Genomic DNA, 26,930 nt, shown 5'->3' on the forward strand with positions numbered 1-26,930 from the left:
CTTAGAAGTAACAGTCTACATATACACACACACACACATACATGTAAGCATGATCCTAAGTCACTTTTCATGGCTCAAATTCTGCTACTTGTCAGAAGCCCTAATTCCATTGAGGTTTTCAGGGGAGAAGTGGAGGGGAGGAAGGGATAGAAAGAAAGTTTTACTGTTTTGAAACAGCAATAGGTGTGATAGTATTGTGAGGTATTTTATTCCCTTTTGTTGTGAGCAAAGATATAAGCCATTTTATACATTGCATAAGGGTAAGCAATTAACAAATCAGATACTACACAAAGAAAAATTGGGGGTAGAATTGTCTTGGTTTTGTCTCCCTAGCACAATTTCCTCAAAGGCCCTTAATGGTGACAGATGCATTTCTAGCATGTTCAGCTTTTGTTAATGGAAGTTTTATATCATCGTGGTGAAGTCCTTCTTAAAACTAAGGAAAAAAGTGTCTTATCATGGTAGACTTACTGCTGATAATCTTCTTAGTGGGTCAGCAGCTCATCCAAAAAATGGTGTTAGACAAAATCACTGGCAGATGGACAAAATAGGTATTTTCACTGATGATTATATCTGTCACTCTGAATACTGGGCACCAGGAGAGAAAGAAACTGAAATTCCAACATCAAAATGAAAGTCATATGAGGCTGTGTAGGCATGATGAAAACTTGGGGCTTGAGTAGTACCATTGGTTTATAGTGCTTGAGTCCACATTAGTTACCAAAACACACTACAAATTAATCACAAATAGCTGCAGTTCTTGTAGCATACAGGGTTTCTTTCAAGTTTGTAAAACAAACAGCAGAACGTCACCACAGCCTTTAATTTCTCCTTGTACATACCATTCACAGTACATTAACAGCCCGAATAATATTGCACTGGATCATTTAAAAAAATGTTTCATTTTGCAAGTAGTATTCACTTTTCAAAGCCAACAGATGAACAATTTGGTCAACTTGCACCAAGAAAATTGTTAGCTAAGAATCCTATAGTTTATTATACCACATGTATTTGTAACCCCAAAGGGAAATGAGATTGAGCTGTAAACTGTTTCTTTGTTAAAGATAGAAAATTAGTAATTCCTCATTGATTAAATGTAGAAAGACTGGAAAAAATGAAATCTGAAAGTTGTCTCATTCCTGTTAGACTGCTTATTGTATATATAATTGTATTCTATATTGTGAAAGTCCATCTACATTTAAAAATCCAGCAGTCTACAGATTAACATGGTAAAAAAAAAATAATATATTTTTATGAAAAGAGAAGAAATAGTGTTTGCCTCACAGGAGAAAGTTTTCAGATTGTGAATTTGTTGAGTTTTTAGGTGCAATCTTTGAGGCAACAAAATGTCTTTTGGCATTTGGCACTCTAATAAGGACAATATTTTAATACTGGCACAAGCTAAAAACAGCACAGAATGACAAAATACAAGACATGAAACTAACCGCAGCCACTGGGATGATGGTAAGCTATTTTTGACCATATGGAAAACTTAAACAGTTTTGCTGAGGGAGTCATGAAGGTTTCTGCAAAACCATACTTTGTTTCTTTAACAAACGTTAAGTTTTACTAAACTTGGAGGGAGAAAAGAGTTTAAAATGTCCTCTAGAAAATTGGCAGCTACTGGACAATCACCACGGTAATTTGTTTAGCTGTCAATAGGCATGAGACTCTTTATGACTCAAAGCACGAGTGCGTGAGGCAGAGCTGGTGGCACTTCGGATCACTTCCATCCATCTGTGGGCGGATATGAGGAGAGACAAAAACAAAATTAGGATAAATTGCTAGGGAAAGCTTTCTTGAAAGATTTGTCTCTGCAGTCATTGTCAATGCTGTTAGATGTACAAAAGTTTTGTTTTCAGTGCCTGCAAGATGATCTTCCTTACCATTTTACTCCCAATTCCATCTGAAGTCAAGAAGCTATAGCTCCAACTGACCACTGACTACATAAATGAAGGGGAGGTTTAGAGAAGAAAAACTGGGGACCCAAAATTTATGAATTCAGTAGCGGTTTTACTTGTTCTGCAACTATCAAATCTCTTTTTTTCAGATAATCCAAATGATGAGCAGTTGACTGACTCTTAATTCTAACCCCTAAAATGTGATTTAGCTGTAATTACTATTTGTTTTTACAGAACTGAAGAAGGACTTTTGTATTTTTCCAATTCTACTTATTTATTTAATTACCTCTCCTCCACAATTTTCCTTACTTATAGTCGTAGACTGCCATGACTAAAACTTTATAAAAGCTTTCTCCAATATGAGAGGACATTAAGGTTTTTGCCATGTTAATGCTTTATATAAAAAAGCTAAATTAATTCCTGGTATAAACAAGCTCCAGCTAGTCTAGGACAAGGAGAAGTAGGGCCTATTTCTCGGCTCTCAATGTATCTGGAATTCAGTGGGTTATGTAAAAATGCTAAAGTGGCAAGAAGACATAGTAAGAACAGCAGCTGCTGCAGAAAAATGAGGGTATTATTTCAGATGTGGATTTTACATCCAATTGTACTAGAGGGAATAAACTTATTCCATATAGCTACTGAAAAGTCTTCTGATCTGATTATGTATCAGATTCTAGGAAGTGTTGTGTAAAGTCCCCTGTACAGCCCGCTTGATCAATTTTGAATGGAAAATTCCTGCATATAACTCCAGTTTTGCAGTGATTGTATTATAGGTACTGCATGTTATCAAAAACACCCATTTGCTTCTAGCATTATGAGGTTTAAAATTTCATTAAAAAATTTAAAGGATTCTTTCTCTAGTTGTGCCGAACTACTTGCCTGTGTTATTGAAACAATTTACTAAACTGTGCATCTACCAACCTTGTCTGAAAAAATCTAGGAATTTTAAAAAAAATCTCACAGAAAACTGACTTACCTTTCAAATGTGTATTCACTTTCAGCCCTGAAATAGTACACGTGGGACTTGAAATGTAGCTTGAACACATAATCTTTGTGAATGTTTTCAGATTCAGAAGGAATGGTAAGTGAATATCCCAATAAAGGAAGGCTGGCTAAAGGATGATTGTCCTGAAAATAGATGATGAAAAATGCTGTGAGATCAAATGCCCTCAAGTACAGGCAGCAATTAAGTAAAATGGAAGATAGATATACACTCATTTAAAGCTGGTCTTTCTTTGTGCTTTCAAGTCTGCATGGAAAAAAATACATGCTTTATTTTATAGTGGCAATGGGATACTCAGTGTTCTTAATTACCTAGTAATTTCAGTTTGCCCATCTTCAGGGATCCTTCTCATAAGAATCTGCTGCAGGCTGATCCTACCAGTACTTCCCGATAAGAAAGGTGTCTGAAATCCTATACTTTCACTGCTTTTAAATTGACAAACTTTAAGTGGCCTTATTTGGCATCTGCACAACACCATGCATGTTCATCCTAGGCTTGCAAACATGTACTCCTTTAGAAATGCATGCTCATAACCTTGTAGCAAGCACTGCTTAAACCTTTTGGTTAATACAGCATGTATACATAAATCACATCTTTAGCCTGTTTGCGTAGAATATCCTTTCAGTGCGGAAACTCTAGCATTAGGGATTCCTATAGTAAGGAAAGCACAATGTGGCAATTGGGACTGCTTTGTGCTTACGCCCTTCTCAAACACAAAGATGCAAAAGTCCAGCAGACTCCAGACAGAAAAAACCCCCACTTCCCCAGTGTGATGTTTCTCCAGATTAAATACCCATTGGTCACTGTTCTCATTTGACTTAACCCTTCTGGCAGTGATAACTGTTGTGCTTTTGGATATATATATATATATATATATATATATATATATATATGTATATGTATATAGTGACTATTTAAAATTTCAGGGAATAAATATTGCTTCTTCCATTGACAAGGAGATCGAGAACCAGCCTCTATTTCATGTTCCAACAGTGGTAGGTGTTGGATAGGTGCAACCAGTGCACTCTTTATCTTGCCTATAGCATCCATGGTCAGCTTTTCTTCTCTACTGCCACTTTGAAAATAATAAAAAAAAAAACCTATTGAGCCACACAAAGTTGTAAAGCATGTTACCTGATGCGATTTATAGAAGAACATACAGAAGTTGGTGAATACCACCCAAAGCTTCTGCCACCCATTGCTGTTTTTGAACTTTCTTAGGAGATTTCCAGACAGTTGATTCTGAAATAAATCAAAAATAAAACAAATAAATAAAACAGCGAAACATACATTGTAAAGGTGTAAAGGTGTGAGAAGGTAAAAAGTAGCCAAGCCCCATATAAAGGATTGTTTACATTTCTGTTTAATTATTTAATATTAATTCCACTAATTTTGTAGTAAGCTTAGAATCAGAAATACCTGTCATTCTTTAGTAAGACTTCTCTGCAGTTTAATTATTGTAAGAAAAATTATCACCTTTTACCTTGCTGTACATGAAAACCTTTTGGTTTCCATTTCTTCTGCAGCTTTCTATTACTAAGTAGGCTTACTAAGTAATGGTCTAATACATTTTCTGTTGATAGCTGGGTACTTCCACAAACTTTAAACTACTGCACTTCTTTTTTTTTAATTAAAGCAGCTTTAATAGCATATTACCAAACATCAGTGAGTCTTATTATTCTAGACTTTCTTTGCTCTTTTCAAATGATACTTAAATAGAATAATGGAAACAGAAAATTTGACATGAATTTGTGATGTAAAGAAAAAATATGATATATTTTTGAATTGCAGATAGAGATTGAGCTCTCAGTACCCAGTGAGTTAACATGGTAACTTTTCAAAGATTTTACAAGCAAGGACTGTTAACCTTAGTCTTAGCTGGATTTTGGAAATTTTATGAACTGGAAGAGGGAGCTGTAACCAAAATGTAGTATTTAAAGGCTGGCTGAAGATAGGACTCTTCACATATTATCCCCACTAGCATAATGTCTAGCATCATTGTGCCTTGCAAATGAAGGGAAGAGAACTTCTCAGTGAATTACAAATTAACTTCCCATATCTTCTTGACTATAAGGACTACTATCTATAGCAGAATAGCTGTTTACATAATTAGAGAATGCAGAAACTAATCACTTAATCTGTAGCGCTGAATACTCAAAGTCCGGTGGTCCTGCTTTATCTGCTACAAATCAGAGATTCTTGAAAATGTCCTGTTTTCAGCAGTCTTGGATGTACATTAAAACCTTTGCTTTAAATAAGCCCCTTCTCTGCTATCTGGACTGCCAGTTGCTTGACCTAAGTTATAGGTGTACTCCTTAATTTTCTGTTACCTCATTACTCTGGAGGATATCATAAAAGGACAGGCTTTGCATTCGGTACCAGCAGACATATGAAATGGAAACAGGCCGCTGATCACTGATCAGTCCAGCAGGTAGGGAAGTACAGTCACTGACAGAGAGAGGATCTTCTACCACAGGAGAGACAGAAAGGAGGGAGAGACACAAAGAAAATAAACGATAATGCAGAAGTGAAAGCCACCCACAGAACGATGTGAGCATGAATGTAACCTGCCACATACAGAATAGCAGTGGAGCTGAAGATGTTTTCACAGACTAATGTATGCCTCCAGGTTGTCTGGACTTCACTGCTCTGTTTGCAATCGTATGAGTCACAGGGAGGAACAAAAATAATGAACAATGAGCACTGATCTCAAACAAAAAGATTTGCCTAACTAAACATTTTATTCATTAGCATTAGTCACCAGTTTAAATTGCTTTTATATCTATTTCTAATAAGCTGTATGTTTTAGGGAAAAATATGAGACCTTGTTCCATGCTGAACTGTTCCTCCTTTGCAGGATATAAGGGTATAAATAAGCAGAAAATCCACCTGCCTGCAATCAGAATGAGGCACTAGAGTTAGCTTTTTCTAGTATGGAATAATTTTGTCAAAACCAATGGTTAAGCAGTTAAAATACCATCTGTCCTTGCAGAGCTAACTTCAGAGTCAGTATATCTTATTTAAAGCAAGAGAGACCTGATGTCTTAGTGTTGCCTCATGAGTGGAAGTCCGCTGAACTTTAAGTTTTCCTTGAGCATAAATTTCCATTTTATGAGGACTGTGATAAAGTATTCAGAGTTCCCTATAGTGTCGCTTGGGGGAAGGAAACACATCCAAGCAGACTTGCCACCACATCTTAAAACATACACTGAACTAAGAGCCTTTCATTTTAATCTTTGAAAAGTCAATGTCTGTTAAGCACAGAATTAATAAATGTATATGAAATTGGCTTAGCTGTGATTGGGGGAAAAAAAGGATTTCTATTTTGATGTGCAAAATGCAAATAAAGAAAAAGCAGATGAGACTGAGCAATGAGACAAGGTTCCAGAAAAAGATGGCTGGTAAAGAAAGGAAGTTAGTAGTACACATAATCACAACTCAGGCTGCAGCAGCTAAAGACAATATCCTTTCCGCTCTAGCAATGACTTAATGCCTCTGTAAAAGAAGGCATTAAGACAGTTTGACCTGCCTGAAGTTTTAAAGACTTTTCAAAGTTTTAAAGATTCTTCAGACAATTACTTCCAAGAAAGTTACTGCTCAAACTGATTTTTTAAAAAAAAAGATACACCAAGGGAGCAAAAAATGTGTGCCTTGACTGATGGTTTATGCCATCGTTTGAGGAGTCAGCTGAATCGTTGTGCCGGAAACTTCCCCAAAAGGAAACTTATGGGATATACTACTTATTGAGGAGGAGCAAAAAGGAAATTGTCATTCAAGAGAGAGTCCAGAGCTGCAGTTCAGATGGTTCTGAGGCAGATACCTCCACAGCAATACTAAAGTCGATCATTGAAACACTGGTATTTCTGTGCCAGCAGACGTGCACCGTAGTGTTGCCACGGTGTGGTGACTGACGTTCGAGTGAGGTGCGGGATGCACTGAGATCGTCCTCAGATTCCTGGTCTACAGGAGTTTCATCAGGAGACTCTATGAAATGCAGGGAAAAAGCATCTTTCTTCCTCTATGCAACAACATATATAATTGGAAAAATTAAACAAATCAATTCTGTTCACAATCTTGTGAACTGGTTTTAAAACACACTTCTAGAAATAATTTTGTGCAGATGTTTTAAAGTAGATTAATTTTTTTTATGTGTTTATGTGTTAGAATCAAAGACCAACTACAACACTGTGTTGGTGCTTTTAATATCTTCCAAGGACAGGCACTGCCCCAAACGATGTTGTAAAATACTTCCTGAAATCATTATGCTTAAGTCACTTCTCTAGTCACTGCTAACATCAGCAAGAACATTAAAATGGAAAAAAAAATACACACACACACACACACACACACACACACACACACACGCACACACACACACGCACACACACACACACACATATCAACTTCAAATGTATTAGTTTGATTTGTGGCCAGCATATTTCACCACACTGCTTAGAAGCAACCACCAATCATACCAACGCCAGCGAGTAAAACCTACTTTCCAGCATTCACTTACTATTGTCAGGTGGGCTACTGGCCAATAACTCGGGTGCGGGGCCACTGCTTTTCTCTGCCAGGTCAATGGCCATCTGGATGTCCTCAGTCCACTTGTCCATTTCAGCACGGGTACTAACAACGAAAACCCAGGTTTTATACACTTTTATGGAATTACTTTCTAATTTAATTAAATAAATATGGATATGAGATGCTTTTTTTTAAAATAACTTAGCTTTGGTTATGACTTGCACAGCTGCCACTGTGTTCTCTTTCATTCACTTTTTTTCTTTTCTTAAAAGTGGCTTTCACAGAAAAATGTGTCTTTGAATTGGTTTTAGGAGTTAATCAAAAGAAAATGTCAGCTACATGCTCTGCTGTCTATCCCACTGTGAAAGCCTTAGAGAAACATAGTTTGCAACTCAACATTAACTGTATAACGCATTTCCATTGAATTACCTTGCAGCCACGATGATGGACTGGTTTTGACCTCGTAGTGTTAGACAGTGAGGAACTCCCCATTCCTCTTCACTTTCTTCTATCTGAGAGATAAAAGCCCAGATGAGTCAGATTGCAGGAAGCATGTATTTCATAGGTTGAAAGAGTGATGGCAACAAGATCGACAAGCTCTTACCATTGGGGAACGGGAAAGTAAAAGACATGCTTGCAAACATAACACTTAGAGCTAGGTAAAGAGAAAAAATAGTGGCCTGAAAGTTGGAAAAACTGTAAGCTCTGCAATAACCACAAGCTCTTAAACCCCAAGCACTGCTTCTTCTGCTTTGTGTCAAAGGAGCAGACTATTGCCATGTTTTATTAGAAGAGTGTTTCATAATACAAAATGATAGGTTAAAGAGTAGGAGTGCGCTAAACAGTGCAGCATAACATACACTGTTGTGAAAAAGCCCGTGCCAAACGGACAACAATGATTGAGTAGATTCCTAGAAAGAACTTGAAGCCTCACAGGTGTCCAGAGAAATTCAGCTACTGTGGTAGTCATTATCTAACTAACTCAGTCCCGGGAAAATAGTACAATTAGATACAAAACCATGAAGGGTTGCAATGAAAATAATGGGGGATATGTGAGTGTTTTGAAACTAGCAAAAATATTTTCTAAATCATATAACAAGAAGAGATATTAGTAACTAGGTGCTATTGGCTGGAATTGTCTATTTCTAGCAGAAGTGCAACAAGGGCTCAGACTGACACACTGCTGCCAGTTTCCCACTATGTCTTTAAGCTATACAGATGGAAACACTATGAAACATTTTTCGTAGAGATAAAATTGTCACTGCTGATTATCTGCCTTGCTCAGTGTTTCCATAAGCAATTGGTGATGAATTACTTGTAAGACACATGTTTAAATTTATGAAACTCTTGCAAAAATCATGGTTAAATTTATAGTTTAAAAATAAAAATCCCATCTCAGGAGACATTTGCATTATGAGGACTAAGGAAGAAGCTACCCCCAAATGTCATTTTTCCACTTTTGCAATATAATCATCTTCGTGTGGAAGGTTCCCAGAACAGATGCCAAACCCACCACAAACCCATCAGGTATCTGTGCTTTGCCTCTGCTGAAACTGCAGATCATGACCCCAGCTTCTCTGATGGGCAGGAATCTGATTAGGAACAACCTGTTTCTAGTGCTCTGCAGTCCAGCAGGAATTAATCAAGTAACTAAGATGGGGTCTTAAATGGCCATTTAAGTATGAATCCCTCAAGTAAGTTCACACAACACTGTTGTACTTACTGTCATGCCATAGAGTGGCAGGTGCCCATGGACTTTGAACTGATTCGATGCTGTCAGGCCTCTACTGGTATACAGCAAAATATCATTAAACTGAAAAGCAAGAATGAACATTATTAAAATTATGTTGGCAAGTATAAATAGAAAAAAATCAGAATACTAAATATGGGAAGACTAGCCAGTACTGGCTAAATATTTATACAGCAGTCCTAATGTTTCAATCAAGCAGTGATGATAACTGGACCCTTGAATAGAGTATAAATCCAGAATATCAGCTTCCACAATATTTCGATACCTAGTATCATCGTCTTTCCTCACAATCTTCCTCTAGCTAGTCCCAGGCCTGCTACCCCAATTTCCTACTTAATATCTTCTGAGGCCTTCTAATATCCCCTTTGTGATCTGCAGGTCTCTGCCCCGAAAACTAACGAGCCCAGCAAGGAAGCCAGTAGTGCATTTCATGCTCTGTGGCACTTTGAAGCAATGGGAGATGCTCTGGTTCGTCAGTATTTTCTTCTGATTTGTGTGGAAAGGTAAGCGAGTATGCCCCGAGAGAGATGTGTCCATCTTAGCCCTTACGGAATAAGTGGCTGTCCATTATTCCAAATATTCAGAAGGAAGTTGGGAGACCTATTTTGAGGTAGGAGACTTTGGTCAGAATCATTGAGGAGATGAGGCTAGGATATCTCAACCTTTTAAAATGTCCTGCGTGTAACAGCAGTTGTCAAAAACATGCCAAATGACCACCTGCATTTTGTTGCATGCCATAATACAGCTGGCATATTTTAACAGGGCCAGCTGGATCAAAGGATATTTTTCTCAAACAAGACAATTGCATCAACAAGAAAATCATTCTCGGATGTGAACAAGAACTCTCACCATAGACTTCTGCAACTTAATAGCATTAATTCATGAAGTTTTGTGGATCCACCACTAGAGGGGGATTTAATTTTGCCAATGATTACACAACTGTTCAGAGTCATAGAAAACAGAGTCCAGATTTTATCTCCAGAAAGATTAGACTCCTTAAGATAGGCAACAGACTTCTTTGACAGTGTGAGCAACTCACAAAAACCAAGACTGCTACTTGCTGACTTGAAGTGTAATCTGAATTTTTAAAATGTCTTATACAGGTATAATATTGAGGCATCATCTGGTAACAAGAATTGCGGCATGCAAGAAAATGTTCGCCATATGTATGAGGCTCCCTCTTCAGTGCTTTTCAAGTCAGAACAGAATTCTATCAGTTAGAAACAGTGCTTACGTCTTGGGCTCATTTGCAAGATTAAATGCTGACCACCTTGTAAAATCCAGCACACTTGCAAGCTTTTTGCATACAGGAAGACAAGGAAATATTTTCCTGTAAGACTGCCTTGGCTTTTTAAGTTTCTGCCCCATAACCCCAGACTATAACATCTGTGTGCTCTGTGGGGCGTCCCAGGGCCCCTACCCCAAGGGCTGAGCAGCAGCGGGGCTGGGAGGTGACTGGGAGCGAGGCAGCCACGGGGGGAGACCACGAGGCTCACGGGTAAACTTGATTCTGGAATGGGTCCTGACAGCGTTACGGAGATTATATCTTCGATATCACCGTGAGTTACTATTTATCTTCTTTACTGGCCATGATTACTAACCCTGGTGCCACTGCTCATTATGTACTGACTTGACTTTTATTTGAGATGGTGCTGCTAGGGGGCATCATTTTATCGTAGTATTCATAGTATGGTATATAAAAATAGTTTGATTTTTGTAAGAAGCAGTCACAAAGAGACAGAAATGTAAGTTATTCCTAACAGCCAGTAACACATACAGTGTGTTATGTTAATTTAAATAAGACTATTTAAAAATATTTACTGCAATTCACAGCTTAAGCCTAATAGTTTGGCTGTCAAGCAGGTATTAACTTTTTTTGCATATTTACACTTCATTATATAAAGAATAACTGTCTTCTTGCTTACCAGGAAGAACATCCGTTGCTGTAAACCTTTTCCAGACAACTTACTAAGACTGCCCAGTCTAATGAACTCCTGCAGGAAACAAATGCAAAACAAATATATGGCCTTTGCAAAAATGATAATGATTTCTATTATGCAAAAAAAAATATGATTACTTGGTCATAGCACTGACTTGATAATCAGCCACTAAAACTTTTTATTTTCTTTATTAAATACTTATGCTAAGATCTTATTTATAGGATAATTTCTTTCCATTCATAACTGTCTTTCACTTACAAATATTGTGTGGCATCAACTACCTGATAGTCTTTCATTCATTTCAGGAAAATTTGGCTGAGCAAAATTTTCTTTACCTGTTGCTGATTCGTCCAGACACCTCCCTTTTCCATCAGTTTTGAACAGGTATTTTTCATATTAGAAATGATGCAAGTACTAATGACAACTTTGCTCATGTTATTTGTAAGCAGCTGGTTAGCTTCTGCTGTGTTCATGGCATACCTAGCTCTTACCTGAGGTAAAATATCAGCTAAACAAACCAATGACAACAGCAGCAGCAGAAAAAAAGGGAAATCTTTTTGGTAGTGTGAGTTACCCCAGTACAGTCTATGTCATACAATACAGTGCATTAATTCAGATCAAACAGTTTAAAAATGTGGAATTATAGGAAGAGTAGTGTATCTGAAACATTCAAAATGCTCGGATTTCCTGGGATTATTGTGAACTATAAAGTAATTTACCCTTCCACTTATCTGAAACCCATCAAAACCTCACTTTTCACTCACTCCCTGCAGCTCCTGCTAAGAGGTCTGTATATATTTATTACAGTCTTTCAAAGGTCATTCCACTCATAATCGTGCATGGAAAAGGCACATGAAGCATCCGAATCACCTGCAAGCTCGGCAATAAGCTGCCTGTTGAAGATTAATCTGGCCAGAGAAGCACTCCAGTTGCCGTAGGGCTGCTGGGACCTGTCCAGTCCCCCTATCTGTGCTGTAAAAGGGCTCCTTATAGGAGCTCGAGAAGGTTCTCTCTGTATCAGGGTCAGCTCCTATTGCTGGAGCTGCCACTGGAAGCTGTTGGGAAGCACCAACGTCTCAGGCACGTGCTAGCGAGCGGTAGCCAAAGCCCTCTGCCCCTGCAGGCAGACAACCTCCACTGCCCGCCTGCCTTTTCCTTTAACTTCCTAGGAGAGCAAGACAGTTGTGCCTCTAGGTGGAATAGGGTAGCAGAAACAACTCATGACGGCGTTTAATTTTATTTGAGAGAGAGATGCGCAGGCCGCTCGATGGGCTGAGGGACCTGCCAAGGAAGTGAAAGCTCTGCAGAGCACTGAAGGGAAGCGCAGGCAGCGGCAGCTACTGCAGAGACCGGAAAGAGGCAAAGTAGGAGAGCGGGGAATTGTAACAAAGCAAGAAATAAGAGTAAAAAAGGAATAAACAAGAAAAGCATGATAGAACAAAGGACACCAGATGAGGTTCTGCCTTCGGTGTTAAGATACATTTGTCATTCATGTTACGGCAGCACACTGTCCCTGGCTAGGTCATGGAGACCCTCCAAGCTGGTTAAAGATGCAACAGCCTGACCCTTTCACAAGAAAATCCCCAAAGCACTTGGCACACTGGCATTCTGTGCTGCCTTCCCTATGGTGCACCAACTTGAAATCCCTTTTCTGAATGCTAAAATCCTTAAATTAATTAGAAGACACAAGGCTGTGACTGCCGCTGAGCAATGGTCTGGCCTTCCTGCAGGAGGGTGTTGGGGCTGGACGGCCAGGCGGCAGGGTGGGTTCAGGCACTGCCATATTCACAAAACTCATCTCCTTTTCCAAGCTGTTTCCCCGAAACACATAAGGCACAAGAACAGTCGAGCAGTGCATTTCCCATGGCATTTCAGTTGCCACAAGTGCTGCTTTTTCGTATTATGCACAGAAGGAAAGGGAGACGGGGAGGGACTTACTCCATCAACAGATAGCTCTCAAATTTGCACACAGGAAAGCAGAAAAGGCAACAAATACTACATTGAGGCTCACTTATTCTGAAATAAGACTCAGTTTAAAAAGGAAGATGACAACAAGCAAAAGAAGCTGTCCGTATTTTTTATAACACAATTAGAAGTATTTACTTAAGGCAATATTGTCTCAAAAATTATTGCTCAATGTACATGTAGACTAAAGAGACTGCTTGCCCCCAAGGCCATGTGTTTCAAAGCTAGGGATCGTGAAAGGGCTGAGGGTCCTCCAGCCCAAATGTCGTTCTTTCCTTTAAGCTGATATACTCTAGTATTCAGGATAAAAATAAAAAATTAAGGGCAGGAAGAAGTGAGGAAATGTGCAACTGCTTGAGCTCCGAAAGCTGTGAGAAGTGTTACACTTTTACTGTCTCTCTTCTAAAGATGGTTAAAATTGCTTGCAGCCATCCAAATCTGTACATAAAATAAACCTAATAAAAATAAAATCAGGAAAAAGATAAAGATGATTGTGTCTTCTCACTTTAAAGGCAGCTGCTTTCTATAGTATTACTATGTTCACATTTGATAGTTTTCAGTGAAAGAGAAAGGCTCATATAAGGAAAGGCAATTTCACAGCTGCTCCTGAGAAACAGATCTCTAACCCATACCTAATATTTTAAAATGATATCAGACCTTAATCACAGTTCTGTTACTTACCCTTCCTGGGATCACCAGATTGTCTATGCCTATCAGGTCTTTCTTGAGTTCATGCAGCTTCTGGAAGTTCTCCATCTTTATCATATGGCCGTGGAGCTGAGCCACCATTTCAGAAATCTCAGCCAAAGCAGCTAGATAAACAAAACCAGAATGTGCTTATTAAAAACTTGCAAGAATGTTCAGAAAGAAAGATGGCTTTTGTCTGCAGCGCACAGCTCAAGAACATTGTCCTCCTGAATCTCTCCCTCCGCAGTGTAAGGTTATTCAGCCAGACAAAAAACCACACAAACTCTGGCCACCATCTGACTGAGGATGGAGCCCTGTAACGAAGAGACAGTCTATTTCTTCAGTCAGAAGGTTGCTCTTATTTAAGGCAGAGAAACTTTGTAGGAATACTCAAGAGTCAATTCACAGCACCAACGAATGGGGTCTTCTAAAGGACTGAATTTCCTAGATCTCTGATTAATCTAGGGACCTTCCACACACTTGAAAAAATGCATCTTTCCCCTCCCTGCAACACACTGCGTCAGCTTCATATTCGAAAACACAGGGAAATGGCAGCATCATTTCTTGTATCATCTCAGGCTGTAAAACCAATAATGTTGGGTCTTGCCCTCAGCTCCAGCTCACGGACCGGCTGCCTGTGCCACCACACACACGAGTGCTCATCCCAGTGCACGGGAGGCAGCTGGGACCCCTCAGTCCACATAAGCAGGCCACAAAACCACTGCCCTCAGCTCGCCATTGCCTCAGTGGCCATGGGGCCATGTTTTGGCCAGCAAATCTCGCCAGTGCCCAGGGCCCTGCTACTGCCACTTGGCCAGGACTGGGATGCCTAGGCCTCTTTAGGGTCTACAGACTCCCTTCAACTAAGGCCCTATAGGCAAACTCTGAATGGGCCAAACACACTGACTGATTTTGGTACTAGAATAGAAGTTACAGCCATTTGCATTAAAAAATAAAAAGCCAAGCAAACAGGTAACAGTGGTTCCTCCTTGCTGCTTAACATGCAGTTCATCCTCCTATTAAATGGAGACCTGCGTTCTGCGCTACCCATGGCCCGGTGGGATTCACATCCTCATCTCCCATTTTTTTGCTTCCTTTGCACCCAGACCTTTAAGAAAAAGCCCCAAACACCTCAGTAAGAGACTGCGACCCCACAGCGATGGTGTCCTTGACTCACACTTTCCTTCTCGTGCTCTCTTAGTCTCACCCCTGCATCCTGTATTTGTGTCCATTTCTTAACTGGAGCAGAGATCAAACCGTGGCGGTTGGTGCTCCCTCCTCATCATATAGCCTTGGTTAAAAGAAGCGAAGGAGCTACTTGCTGTATATTCCAAGAGAGGATTCGGGCAGTAGCTACATTTAGACAAACATTTGTGCCACGCAAGCCCCTCAATGCCACAGACCGCTGGGGCATTTCCTACTGCCACAGGTCAAGCTGCCCCCACACTTTGTGCTTTGCTTGCTGTGGCTCTCCGCGAGGCATCGAACCCTCCTGGCTGTACAGAGAACAGAGCCACCCAACTCAGGTCTCTGGCATCCACCGCAGGAGCTAACGCCTTGCAGCTGGGAGCCGCAATGCTGGGCATTGCGTCCTGCCCAAGTTCCCCTGTGGATCTGCGCTGAGCGGTAACCGTACAGATAACCCAGTTACCATTAAATGTATACTGCTTACGATGGGGGTGGGGGGCAGGAGCAAGAGAGGAGGAAACCAAGATCATCAGAAAGAAACAGCAAGCAGCGAGCTCAGACCTTGAGAGGAAAATTTCTTCAGGTTTGAGAAAAACATGCTGGCAGCTTTGAGTTACTAAAACAAATCATGAAAATGGTAATAGAAAAAGCTGCATGTCTGGAAAAATAACACTGTTCTTAAAGACATAATAACAGCAGCCATACTGGGTCAGATCAATGGCTCACCTGGAGTTCCTTTAGGATACCTAGGGAAAGCTAAGAACAAGAAAAGCACATACGATATGTCCCCTCTGGTCCCTCCCAACTATTTTCAGTTCAAGGGACTTCCTGAACTGGATGTCGTTTCTGTGTATTTAAAAACCCTCAACAGATTTCTCTTCCAAGTACTTGTCCAGACTGTGGCATAATGTGTATACAAGTGCAACCTTAATCCTACCATTTCTGGACTTCTGAGTGCTTGATTTTGCAACTTAATCCTCTTTCTAATGTAAGCTTAAAGAAAAAATTTTTGCTCGTATAGCAGCTCGTATATCTACAACAGATCTGGATGCCATTTCCCAGCTCCAGAAATTAATGTCTTTTCTCTCACCTCTCGAATCCCTGAAGTCTATGTGGTTTGGCGGGTAGTGTTTGCAGAGCCTCTCCATTATCTGCTTGTAGTGCATGAGCCTGTGCAAAGGCCTGAGCAGGAAGGTATTGAGGGGCAAGTAGCAGACTTTCTGTAGCTCAAAGTCCCTGCAAAAGGTCTCCAGCTTGCGCGAGTTCTTGATCCCATTCTCCAGCTCCATTAAAACCTCGTTGTGCTTCCACAGGTGAACCGTCAGTTGCTTAGAGGCACAAAGGAAGAAAGCGCATGGCAGAGCTATTAGCAAACATCGTGAGACAGGCCTCGATCATTCATCTCAAACCTACTCCAGTACTGTCACAGCAGTTGGGATTTTGCAAACAAAATCACTGTGCAACACAATGGCTCTGATTTTTGCTTAAAAAGAAGAAATGTAATTACTAGTTTGAAGCACACACCCACTCCCCCTCCGCATTGCCTGGAAAACAAAGGTACGTGAGTAAACAAAACTAACAGTCTAGCATCAGGCAAGAGATCCAAGGTCAAGGAGATCACATTAACGTAACTCACACAAGTGGGCACCACAGGGAGAGGACTAGACTATACAAATGCAGAGCTGGGAAACAAAATGGGATTTTCTAGGAGGATGAAACGATTAGGTGCCTGAGCTCCCTTCAGCACTTTTGGAGAGCTGAAATGCAGGCAAGTGGACTTCTAGTTTCTGTTTCCCTGTTATTAAAGAGAAATGGCATCTCCTGGGAAACCAAACACACACAAAAACACAGGAGTGGTCCAGCAGAAATGGCTACATCAGTGTTCCCCATCCTTGGGTTGTATCTTCTGCTGAGCATGGTCTCTGCGAAGATCCCCCTGGCAGTGGGGGAGTTACGCGCTCGCAAGTGAGCGAGGTCTGCAAGAAATAGCAACTTCATTTTGGTCCCTGCAACACATGGATGCCTAGTCACGGGTCCCACTTAAAACAACCCATCAGTATTTTTTGGCATGGTTAACAGAGGGGCTTCATGTGTGTTTTGTGCAAGGTGAACTGCTTTTGTAGGACACACAGGGCTTCTCTGAGCAGCCAAGGAAAGTCCCTCTCATCACCTGGTAGAATATTAATAAGCAACAAAAAAAGGAACTGAGTGTTTATATTGAATGGACTTCAGAAAACAGTTTGACTTAATCTAAAGCTCATATGTTGTTTGACACATTTCCAGTCAACTCCCTCTCTCCTGTGACTTGTGACTTCTTCCTTACCAGAAACATAATTTCTCTACATCCAAGCTGCTTTCTCCATACACAACGTAGTCATTCGGCAAGCCTGTAACTCAGACAACAGGCAAAGAAGCAAAGTCAAAGGGGACCCTCAGGGCTACTGCTGAGGTTCCCCACTAACGGCTTGCTCTTAACTTCTTTCCTGTGTTAATTAAACTAGGAGCATCAGGTCTTTTAAGAGGTTCTGTGATAAATATGTCAAGTTTTAACTAACTTTTCTATTTCCAGTGGAGTTGCTTAAGTCAAACTGGGTTTTGCTTCTCTCCTCTGCATCTCTGTGGTTATTAGCAGTGGCACTTCTCAAAGCAAATGGCACAAAATCCTCTAATGGGAAAGAGAAAGGCAAAGGTGAAAACATGCTAACAGGTCTAAGTAAAGTGAGGACCGTACACTTTCTGTAGAGTAGTGCCACAAAAGGGCCCACAGACACCGAAGAAGAAATAACTTAATGTTGCAAGGTGCTGAGAGCAGAAGCACAAACTGTAAACTGAAGTTTACAAAGATTCCAAAAACTCTTTGTGAAGAGGCATGTTTTTCTTGAGGACAGGCAGGGAGGTAGAAAAGTTCCCCCTGCATTTCTTCCAAAGCATCTGAAATGTGTCTTGAGGGGAAAAAGCAGTTCCGGCTAAGTGCATTGTGGAAAGGGTGAGGCCACTTTGCTGGTGACAGACTCTCTATGAGCTACAGTTGGGGATTGTAAATCCAGATTTTGACATTTTGTTTTTCCAATCTGCTGTATAATCATTGGCATGTCACTTAACCTCTCTGCATCTCTATCTAAGACAAGCTTAATACTAACTGCCATCTCAGGAGAGCTGTAAAGTCTAAATGGCCCTTCCCTCCAGCCAAAGATTCAAGGCTGCTTAGTGCAGGATACAGAAGTGGCAAATCACCAAGGAAAGATATATCTGAGACTTGCAAAAGCACTTTGAGATGCACATGCCTAAGGTGCAGTGCCATCTTTTGTCAGACACCTAAATACCAACATACTACACGTGGGCATCCAAGATTATTAGATAATTCCCAAATAGATCGCTAAAGAAAAGATGTCACGCAGTTAATAGGACTGGATGCATAGATACATTAATAAAGTTGGCTCTGCGTTATCGGTCTGGACTGTAAAAGTTTGCAGGGTTTCCACAGGCTCTCGTGCCTGCGCTTTATGCTGCTTGTTCCAATGAACAGCAACACGTGACTCCAAAACTACTACTCCAGGCAGACTAAGAACAGATGCAAAGTCTGCAGAATGTGATGGCTAGCTTTACAGCTCATAGAGGCACTTCTGCTTTTAGTTTTAAAGGGATCTAAAGTAACTAACACCATTTATTCAAAAATCTTTCATCCAACTTTGCGCTGTAGTGCACAAATAAAAGTTTTCTAGATCCAATCACTATCCAGGTCACGGTCACTACTCATGCAAAATCTTAACATTTGCATGCAACCATACACACTTTTGAACAATCCCTTCAGATGTAAAAATTTGGAACTTTCCCTAATTGAAAGATTAATGCATTAGAAGTGAAATGCTCCTGAATTTGTGTGCATACTGTTCCTATATCCAGAGAGGGGATTGAGGAAAGGGGGCTGGACAATTTAAAATCCGCAATTTGCAAATCCCAGTGCTCACCAAGTCCTTGAAACGTCATCAAAGGAAACTTTTATAGTATAAACTTTGATTACAAGGGGCAAAAAGCCAGCATAAAAGGCACCATCATATGCAAATGAAACGCACACTAATACTAATCCATGTCAAAGCTTAATAGTTATAGGATCATTCCTACCTTCATACTCTGAATGTTCTTTAGCATAACATCCCCGATTCTTTGGTAATCTCCTTTAATGTGAGCATTAGAGCGGCCTTCCCTGTCAGCAACAGAAATATCAGACACTTCAGTCATGCAATATAAGTGCGTAATCACTTACAAGCACAGAAAGGAACTCAATAGCTCATTTCTTTCAAAATCCGAAGCCCCTGTGCTCCCTAGCTCAGGAGCATGTGCGGAATCTTCCTGATGGATATTTAATTCCCACGTACAGTAGTACACTCTTCACCCAGCCTGGCTTGTACTCCTCACAACGGAGAGGGCAGGCACTTCAGAGAAGGATTAAATTTTTAAAGAAAATTGCTAGCATTTTTAATGACGCCAGAGAAGGCTGGAAATGGCTTGAGAAAAAGCAAGATGTTAAAATGCCATCATGATACACAGACAATTCAGTTAAGAAACAAGTATTGCACCCTAGAGCAGGGCCGCAGGTGTTCCCCTTCTGAAAAACTTTCTGCTCTTGCCAGGGGCAGTAGAAAAAAATCTATCCAGCATCTGTGTTTGACTTGTAAGTGTTATATATTGGCAGGGAACCTTCTTTCAGTGTGTCACTTCTGGTATTAGAAATACAAAATGCTCCCTCCCATCCAGCCAGCTGCACTTGGGTGGGTGCTCCAATTGGGAGAAACCTCGCTTCTGATGAAACAGATATTCTGATGAAAAAGATACCATATGCCGAATGAATCTAAATACACCTTCTAGAGAATACAGGAGGAAAAAATTATGAATATGACATCCTAACTGTTACAGATCTATTCTAATTAAGTTGGATTTTGAAAAGAAAATCACTAGGGAGAATGATGGGAGTATCACTGCTCCTCCCCTCCCCCTCCTTCCAGTCCCTAATATTACATCCAAATTTCCTGCAGTGTGGCTTTTTATGTGCTGTCCTCAATTTTTAAAATTCAGATCAATTCCCACAGCTGAGTATTGGGAGACAGATCCAGTCCCAGGGTGAGCAACTGCAATTCAGCTGAAGAAATGCACTAACTTGGAAGAGGACAGAAATACAATCCAGTTCTGAACGAACCCAAGAATAACAGGACCTCTGTTTTGCGTTATCGCTAATGCATATATTGTTTTTTGCCCGTTTGTAGTAGTTCATGCTTTTAAGAAAATTTGATGTGCTGTGAAGGAACTAATGGACAACCAGATGGTAAATCTCTGCATTCCTTAGTAAAAGCAATTTAAGCCAGAGAGGTTTCGCACTCACCAAATCACAGAAGACGCAGCTGTTGTTAGGAATATACTTTACCACAGTAAGACATATGGAATTTTTTTTTTAATCTATACATTTTTTCATGAATAGATGCATACTCAGACCTATTTTTGTTTTGCAAAGATAAACACGGCTATGTTCGTGCTGCATAATCTCTCTACCTGCTTTTCTACCTGAGAAATGGGGCAGGCCCAGCTTAGGAGCACTGCACAGTCACATCCCCCTTCGAGAGACAAAGGCACTCAGCTGCTAAACAGGGGATTGCTCCATGTTCATTTGAACAAATTTCCAATTTCGCAAGGCTGTCTTTAATTAGGTCCTATTGTGTTAAGTCTCCCAGGCACTCACATGCCTATTTAAGCATGAAAAATACAGTTCTCAACAAGGCTGTTTATGTTTTTCTGAAACCAAAGGTTACACCAGGGTAGGAGGTTGGGCTGTGTCATTAGTAACTTTAATCAGCTGAACCACTTTTGCAAAAGCACTACATAAAATAAACACTGCCACTTGTTGCACATAGTTAAAACTTGCCTAAGAAACGGTCTATATCGCAAGGAACAAAAGCGGCACGTATTTACATCACAAGTCTAGAGTTCCCAAATTCTCTGAGGGCAGAAGTCCAACTTCTCTCTCCAGGGGGTTTCCGCCAGTTGTCACCACTCCTCTCTCTGTTGTTCCCTCCCTGTCTTTCCCCATCTCCTTTCCCTCCAGCAGCTCTCCCCACTGAGACTTGCTCTGAGGCTGTAAATAAAACCTTCCAGCCACTAAAGCTTTACTCAAAGGAGAGCATATCGAAGTGCCCCCGACTGAAAACTGCAACCGCTTCAAGTCCAGAGCAAGAGCAAGTGAAAGTGGCAGCAAGCATGTGAAAGTCGCCCTCCACCTGTGTGGCCAACACGCGGCATCCCCCAGAATGGTTCACGCTGCGCAGTTGCACACAATCCCAGGAATGTCAAAGCCAGACGAATTGCACTGCTGCCAGTAACAACATGGTATTCGGCAACCAGCTCTAGGGGAATTCTTGCTTTGTGTGTTATTCTCCAGCTCTTGCAAGGATCCCTTTTTAAGTGTCTGCATGCGATTTAATCCAACGGACTTCAGCCATTCAGCACCTTTCTGGTTTACTGCCAGGATAAACATTAAGGACATCATTACTGACTGCTACTTTTAAATTAGAAAATTGCTTTCTTGATCTCAAGGTTACATATAGTTTGGCTGAAATACTCTTTGCCAAGTCAAGCTCGTATCTGCTAGCTAGCTACTTCCAGTCTGACCCCAAGACTACCAAAGTCATAGCTAGTGCTCCCACCGACTTTGTGAACTTCAGCTAATACTTAGTGCAGTAGTTCGTTGAACAGACAGGTCCTTATTTCCTAAAAGTTGACTGTCTGCCCCCTCTTCAGCACAGCGGCACGGACGGCTTGCACAGCACTGCACCACCTCAGCCGCACGCAAGGCACCACAAATATTCTTCCTTGGGAGCTTCAGCCACGAGTTGGCCCAAGGCTTGTTTCAGCTGTTTGAAGGCTCTTGAGTCTCGTCCTGCATCTTGCCAGAAGAGACAGAGAGGGAGAGGACTGAGTTCCCCGAAAGCGACAGCGTCTCTCCAGCCACTGCCTGGAGAGCGAAGAGCTGAATCACAGCAGAGCCATCAGACCGAGCCAATGGGGACAACGTATGCCGTAGGCAGGCAAGTGCTGCTCTGAGAACTGAAAACCTGAGAAACACAGAAACAGGAGGGCCCAGTATTGTTCCTTATTCCAACCCTTCTCCCTGCTTTGGTCCTTTATTTCCATGCAAATGCTGCCCCTCAAAACAGAAGTGATTTTCTCCCTGTGGATGGCGCATAGGCACGTAGGCTGTGGTGCAGACCACGGCGGCAGGGGAAGCTGAAGCTAGACATGGGGACGGCAGGCGAAGAACAGGACAGTTTCACATCTACCTCCCACAACCCTTCCTCTGCTCCAGCCCTGCTGTATCCCTGGACTCCCTAGCAATCTCCGCACTACACTATCCCCTTCCCCAGCTCCTCACCATGCAAATCCTAAGCAAACAAAAAGAAAAGAAACCCCAAGGAAAGGGCACCCCACACCACAGAAGATACAAAGGCAACCCCCAACGCATCACATGGTGTCTTAGGGCTCCAGCAGCTTGAAACACACAGGCACGTAAGGGAGAGCTCTCCCCACGGTTCATGCTCTGAATAAAAGCACTCAGCCTCCTGAGGGGGAAGAAGCTGCCCATTTGCTGTGCATCGATGGCTGAATTGTTCTTCTTGCTCCTGGTTTGCACAGGTCACTGTTCAAACACGGTATCTATTTGCCAGTGACAAGGGATAGAGCTGTAAATTCGGGGACTAGCTTCTTATAAATTTTCGTGAGGAACTGATTTATGACCCCCAGCTCCATAGAAGACGTAGGAGCTGGTCTTCCCATACTTATAATGTGCTCTCACTCAACCAACATAGCGTGATGAGGTCTAATGCCACTGAAAATGGTGCTGGATAGCACAGCTATTATTCTGTAAATACGCTCATTTCCCATTTTCTCCAAATTGTCCTCTCCTTTTTAACCATGACGCAAGTGTGCAACTGCAAGCAAAGAGGAGGAGACTGACTTTTATATCTGATAAGAAACTCAGTGTTGACGCTACCTCATATAATGCTAAAATCGGCCACTGGCTCGACTTATGAAGACTATGCAAGATGCTATGTTGGATTTTTGGACTGTGCAAGCTCCTCTGTGTACATCATGGAAAATGAATGAAAAGAAATCCCAGGTCAACAGTCATCCAAAAACACTAGTGGAAGGAACAGAAATCTGATGGGGCTGGGGGGGAGACAAAGAAGGAAGAAAAAACATCTCAGTACAGATTTTTTTTTCCAGCTCAACATACAAATCTCAAATGCAGCCCTGGGAAGAATGATATTTGCACTGTGTGACCTTCTGTTACATGCTGAGGAACAGCATCTCCCTCCTGGAGTTCTTTAAGCACTTAGACACTTTTGACTTTTTTAAAGTGCTATTAACTGAAGTTCTAATATTAAGAAATACCTTAAAGTTCCCCATTAAAGCTGCCTTTTAAAAAAATGATTACTTTGCAACTGGAAAAGGAGCGTCGATAAAAGCAAAACACTCTCTTTCTCTCTAATAGACTGCTATTACAAAGCGCCACGCAGCACCCTGCCCATTTCAGCCAACACTGCAGTTGTCCTCTCAGGCAATAAGTGGTGTACAAGATGCCTTTCAGAGCATAAAAAATAGTATTGCTAAAGCCACCAGAGTTACCCACAGTTCAACCAAGCCTTAGGGGAGGGCACACACATTTCAAGACTTGTACTTGGGCTGGCTGCCTCCTGTGCAAGAAACACAATCCACATCAAACCTGTGGTGGTAATGCTTTTAAACAGTAAGAGATCTGAGCAAGTAATGTCATGTCATGGAAACGTACAGAAAACACAACACCACTTTTATTTATTTTGTAGTGGCATCTCCTCACAGGGAATCCTGGGCACATCTCGCTGGAGAGATGAATGTAATGGGACTCCGGGTCTGACTAATGGATCCTGGACTAGCTATTTCTTTCCCATCGTTTCAGACTCATTTGGGTGTTTCAGACTCATTTGGGATCATCCCTAATCTCCAGAAGTACCCAAGAGTGACTTCAGTAATGCAAATTTTCCTTTCAAAAGAGAGCTAGCTGCAAAATACGTATCTCATTTCTGTAAATGAGACGAAGACACCTTTGAAAAACCCAAAGCCCCAAACAAGCATGAACCAGCTGAATGGTTAATACTCTTGCTTTTGAGAAGGCAGGAGGTTTTGCTACTGTATTTACATAAACTACTTATTAGGCTTTTCTGTCTGATCACAAATACTATTTCCCAAACAAAAAATGGTTAGTAAATCCACATTTAGCTCATTTTCCTGCACCTCTCTCTCTGTTTTTTATTACAGGTTTCCAAACTGGCTTCTTCAAATCCTGGTTAAGCCTACTCCTTTCATATGTTAAGATCTAAAAGCTTTCTTGCAAATTATCAGCAACACATTTCTCAGCCACATCTGGTAGCACTGAGTAGCAGCTTTCCTCAGAAGTGCCTTCAAACAAGGAGTCAGATTAGTGGCTTCCCTGTGAGAAGATAAATCTGCCTGCATTTCTTAAGAGTACGCAATGCTTTTTCTTTCTAGTGTGTGGAAAAGGCCCAGAACACAGATTCACACTTCCTAATAGGGCTTCCTAGGGCAGAAATGACTATTCTGGCTTTTCCTACCATTGCTTTCTGCAGCACTTAGTGATCTAGCACGGGGGTAACTTTATGGCTCTCCATTTGCCTTCTCCTGTCAGAATTTACAGGAGCCAGTTGGGGAACCTGCAATACAAACATCTAAAGAGGTGTGGGGAGATGAGCTCAATCTTTTGGCTGGGAAATAGTGCTTATGGTCTGAATGAATAGCCTATTAAACAGCTTACCTAAATGAAGGATCGAAACCTAACTGGCTTCTCAAATTCAACTGGCCAGATGCTAATGGAGCATGTCATGTTCTGGCTGTACTGCCAACACTTCTACCTCCTTACCATAAAATCTCTCAGGCTTTGGGAAATAGAAGCCAGTTTTAAGTCACTGCGATATTCTGCTAGTCAGTGTTGACTAGCACATTGAATAGCAAAAGGCTGGGAACTCCTGGCCCCACAGCACCTAAAGCCTTGCTGAAGAGCAACCTGGATGAGTCCTGGGATCCATGGGTGCCTGATGGACTTCTGGCACTTGCTAACAGGACAGCTGTGTGCTCTGTGCTCTTCCCTCTCCCATTACTTGCTCTTTCTCTCTCCTCCTCCCCTGCTGGGCAAGAGGGCAGAGCCCCATGTCTGCCTGTCCCTATCCACCAAAGGTCATTCCTTCTTCTCCCTGAACCACAGGGCCTCAAGTGTGATATTTACCACTTGCTCCCAGGAGCATGGTTGGCGACATGAAGAGCGGGCTAAGATCAACCTTTTGATGCTGCACAGCAAAAGCACCAGGAATTTGTTGCTTTCTGGCCAGAAATAAACTGTGGCTGTGAAAAATGCAGCAAATTCCTATATTCTGCAGTTGGCTAGTGGTGTCAGCATCAATTCATGTCTTGTTAGAAACATTTCTCAATCTGTGCTAGATACAGAGAGCTGCTGCTCTGAGGAAATGCAATAGGAAAGAGAAAAATGGGTGTATTGTATAAAGAAACAAATCAGACCTGTCAGAATCTAAAATTGGGTCAAAAGGCTACCAGCCCTTTGGATATTCAATAGCAAGCACCCTGCCACTGAAGGCAGGTTCAAACAGTTCAGAAATGTGCAAGCAAGCCAGAAATGCTTTTAATACTGCGCACAATCTGAGTTTCTTTGAGCCAAATACAGAACATCTATAGAGTTTTAATAAATTAAAAGCACACACATGTCTAACAATTGTTATGAGTGATCTTCCTTGGCCTTGCTCTCTTCCCAGCAATTTTGCAGAGCATCAGCTTCAAGGTGATTGAAGTCCTGAGAGAGCCAGGAATGGCTTCCTGCAAGAGCTTCCAACACACAACATGAAGGTCTGAAACAAACCTTAGACACACAACCTGATGCCCATGCAGAGCGAGGAGGCTGAACTGCACTTTAAGCTAATAAAACTCAGCATCTTACCCGCTAGGGGAGAACAGATTATTCCCTGTGGGGGGTTTCTGCTCTCGGACAAGCTCCCATAACACATAGGAATAACTAGGGGGTTTCAGCAGCTTGACAAAGTCCACAACCCTTTTGTTCAAAGGTCCTTTTTTTGTAGGACACGCAGCCCTTGGAGGAAGGGAGAGCACGCGCATGTCTTGGGACAAGTGTTCCACCTTCCTTCTGCCTTGCCTGGCAAATTAAAAGAGCTGACATAGAAAATTCAGATTTAAATGAGCTGGCTTGAATTCTGCCAGCATCTGACTGCAGCAGTGCTACCGAGCTCGGTGTCAGCCAGACTCTCGAGGGGCTACACGGCTTCCCGGGCTGCTTTTACAGGCTGTGTAGAGCTCTGTGCTGGGGTGATGGAAAGAACCAAAACCCACCGGCTTATAACTACCCAGGGCCAAAGACATAGATACAAGTGTGACAGTCTGGACATACTTTGAACTAAGTGACCTTGACCACAGTGCTGAAAAACTGCTATTCCTTACCACGCTGCCACCAGCTTGTTTTTCTATACACTGAGGAACTCTTTTTTTTTTGCCATTCACCATTTAATTAAACCATAATCTCTACAGGATACAGTTTATCACTTGCAATTTATCTTGGCATCTGTGGCATAACGTAAAAACACCTACACCTCAAAAATAACACCTTGAAAAGACATGCCAGCTAATCCACTGCCCTTCCTAATTTGCATATTGAAATATGCCAAAGCTTTAAAAAAAAACCCCACGTACAGCACTGGTATCACATTAGGTAAACCCATGCACTGCGTTGCCACTTGGATCCAGAACTGGGGCAGGAACATGACTGCATTTCTGTCAAATTAATCAGAACGGATGATACAGAATTTGTAGTGGCTTTACACTAACTGTGGGAAAGAAGGCAATAGCTGATCTGA

The 26,930-nt window shown here is 41.5% G+C and overlaps 1 protein-coding gene across 6 annotated transcripts in view; it reads right to left on the reverse strand.

The window, feature by feature from the left end:
- Positions 1–804: 804 nt before the first annotated feature.
- FARP1 (FERM, ARH/RhoGEF and pleckstrin domain protein 1) overlaps positions 805–26,930 on the reverse strand; it is a 217,893-nt gene continuing 191,767 nt past the window's right edge. For all 6 annotated transcript variants that reach the window (XM_064504545.1, XM_026119414.2, XM_026119413.2 and 3 more), the window contains 11 exons: positions 19,081–19,162; positions 16,049–16,286; positions 13,765–13,895; positions 11,104–11,172; positions 9,152–9,241; positions 7,858–7,940; positions 7,421–7,533; positions 6,725–6,888; positions 4,039–4,146; positions 2,878–3,029; positions 805–1,737 (listed from right to left, as the gene is read on the reverse strand). In XM_064504545.1, the coding sequence (XP_064360615.1) occupies positions 1,656–1,737; positions 2,878–3,029; positions 4,039–4,146; positions 6,725–6,888; positions 7,421–7,533; positions 7,858–7,940; positions 9,152–9,241; positions 11,104–11,172; positions 13,765–13,895; positions 16,049–16,286; positions 19,081–19,162 (1,312 nt within the window). In that variant the 3' untranslated portion in view covers positions 805–1,655. The remainder of the gene's footprint in view (positions 1,738–2,877; positions 3,030–4,038; positions 4,147–6,724; positions 6,889–7,420; positions 7,534–7,857; positions 7,941–9,151; positions 9,242–11,103; positions 11,173–13,764; positions 13,896–16,048; positions 16,287–19,080; positions 19,163–26,930) is intronic.

Source organism: Dromaius novaehollandiae, chromosome 1, assembly GCF_036370855.1.
Source record: "Dromaius novaehollandiae isolate bDroNov1 chromosome 1, bDroNov1.hap1, whole genome shotgun sequence".
NCBI classification, from domain to species: domain Eukaryota; kingdom Metazoa; phylum Chordata; class Aves; order Casuariiformes; family Dromaiidae; genus Dromaius; species Dromaius novaehollandiae.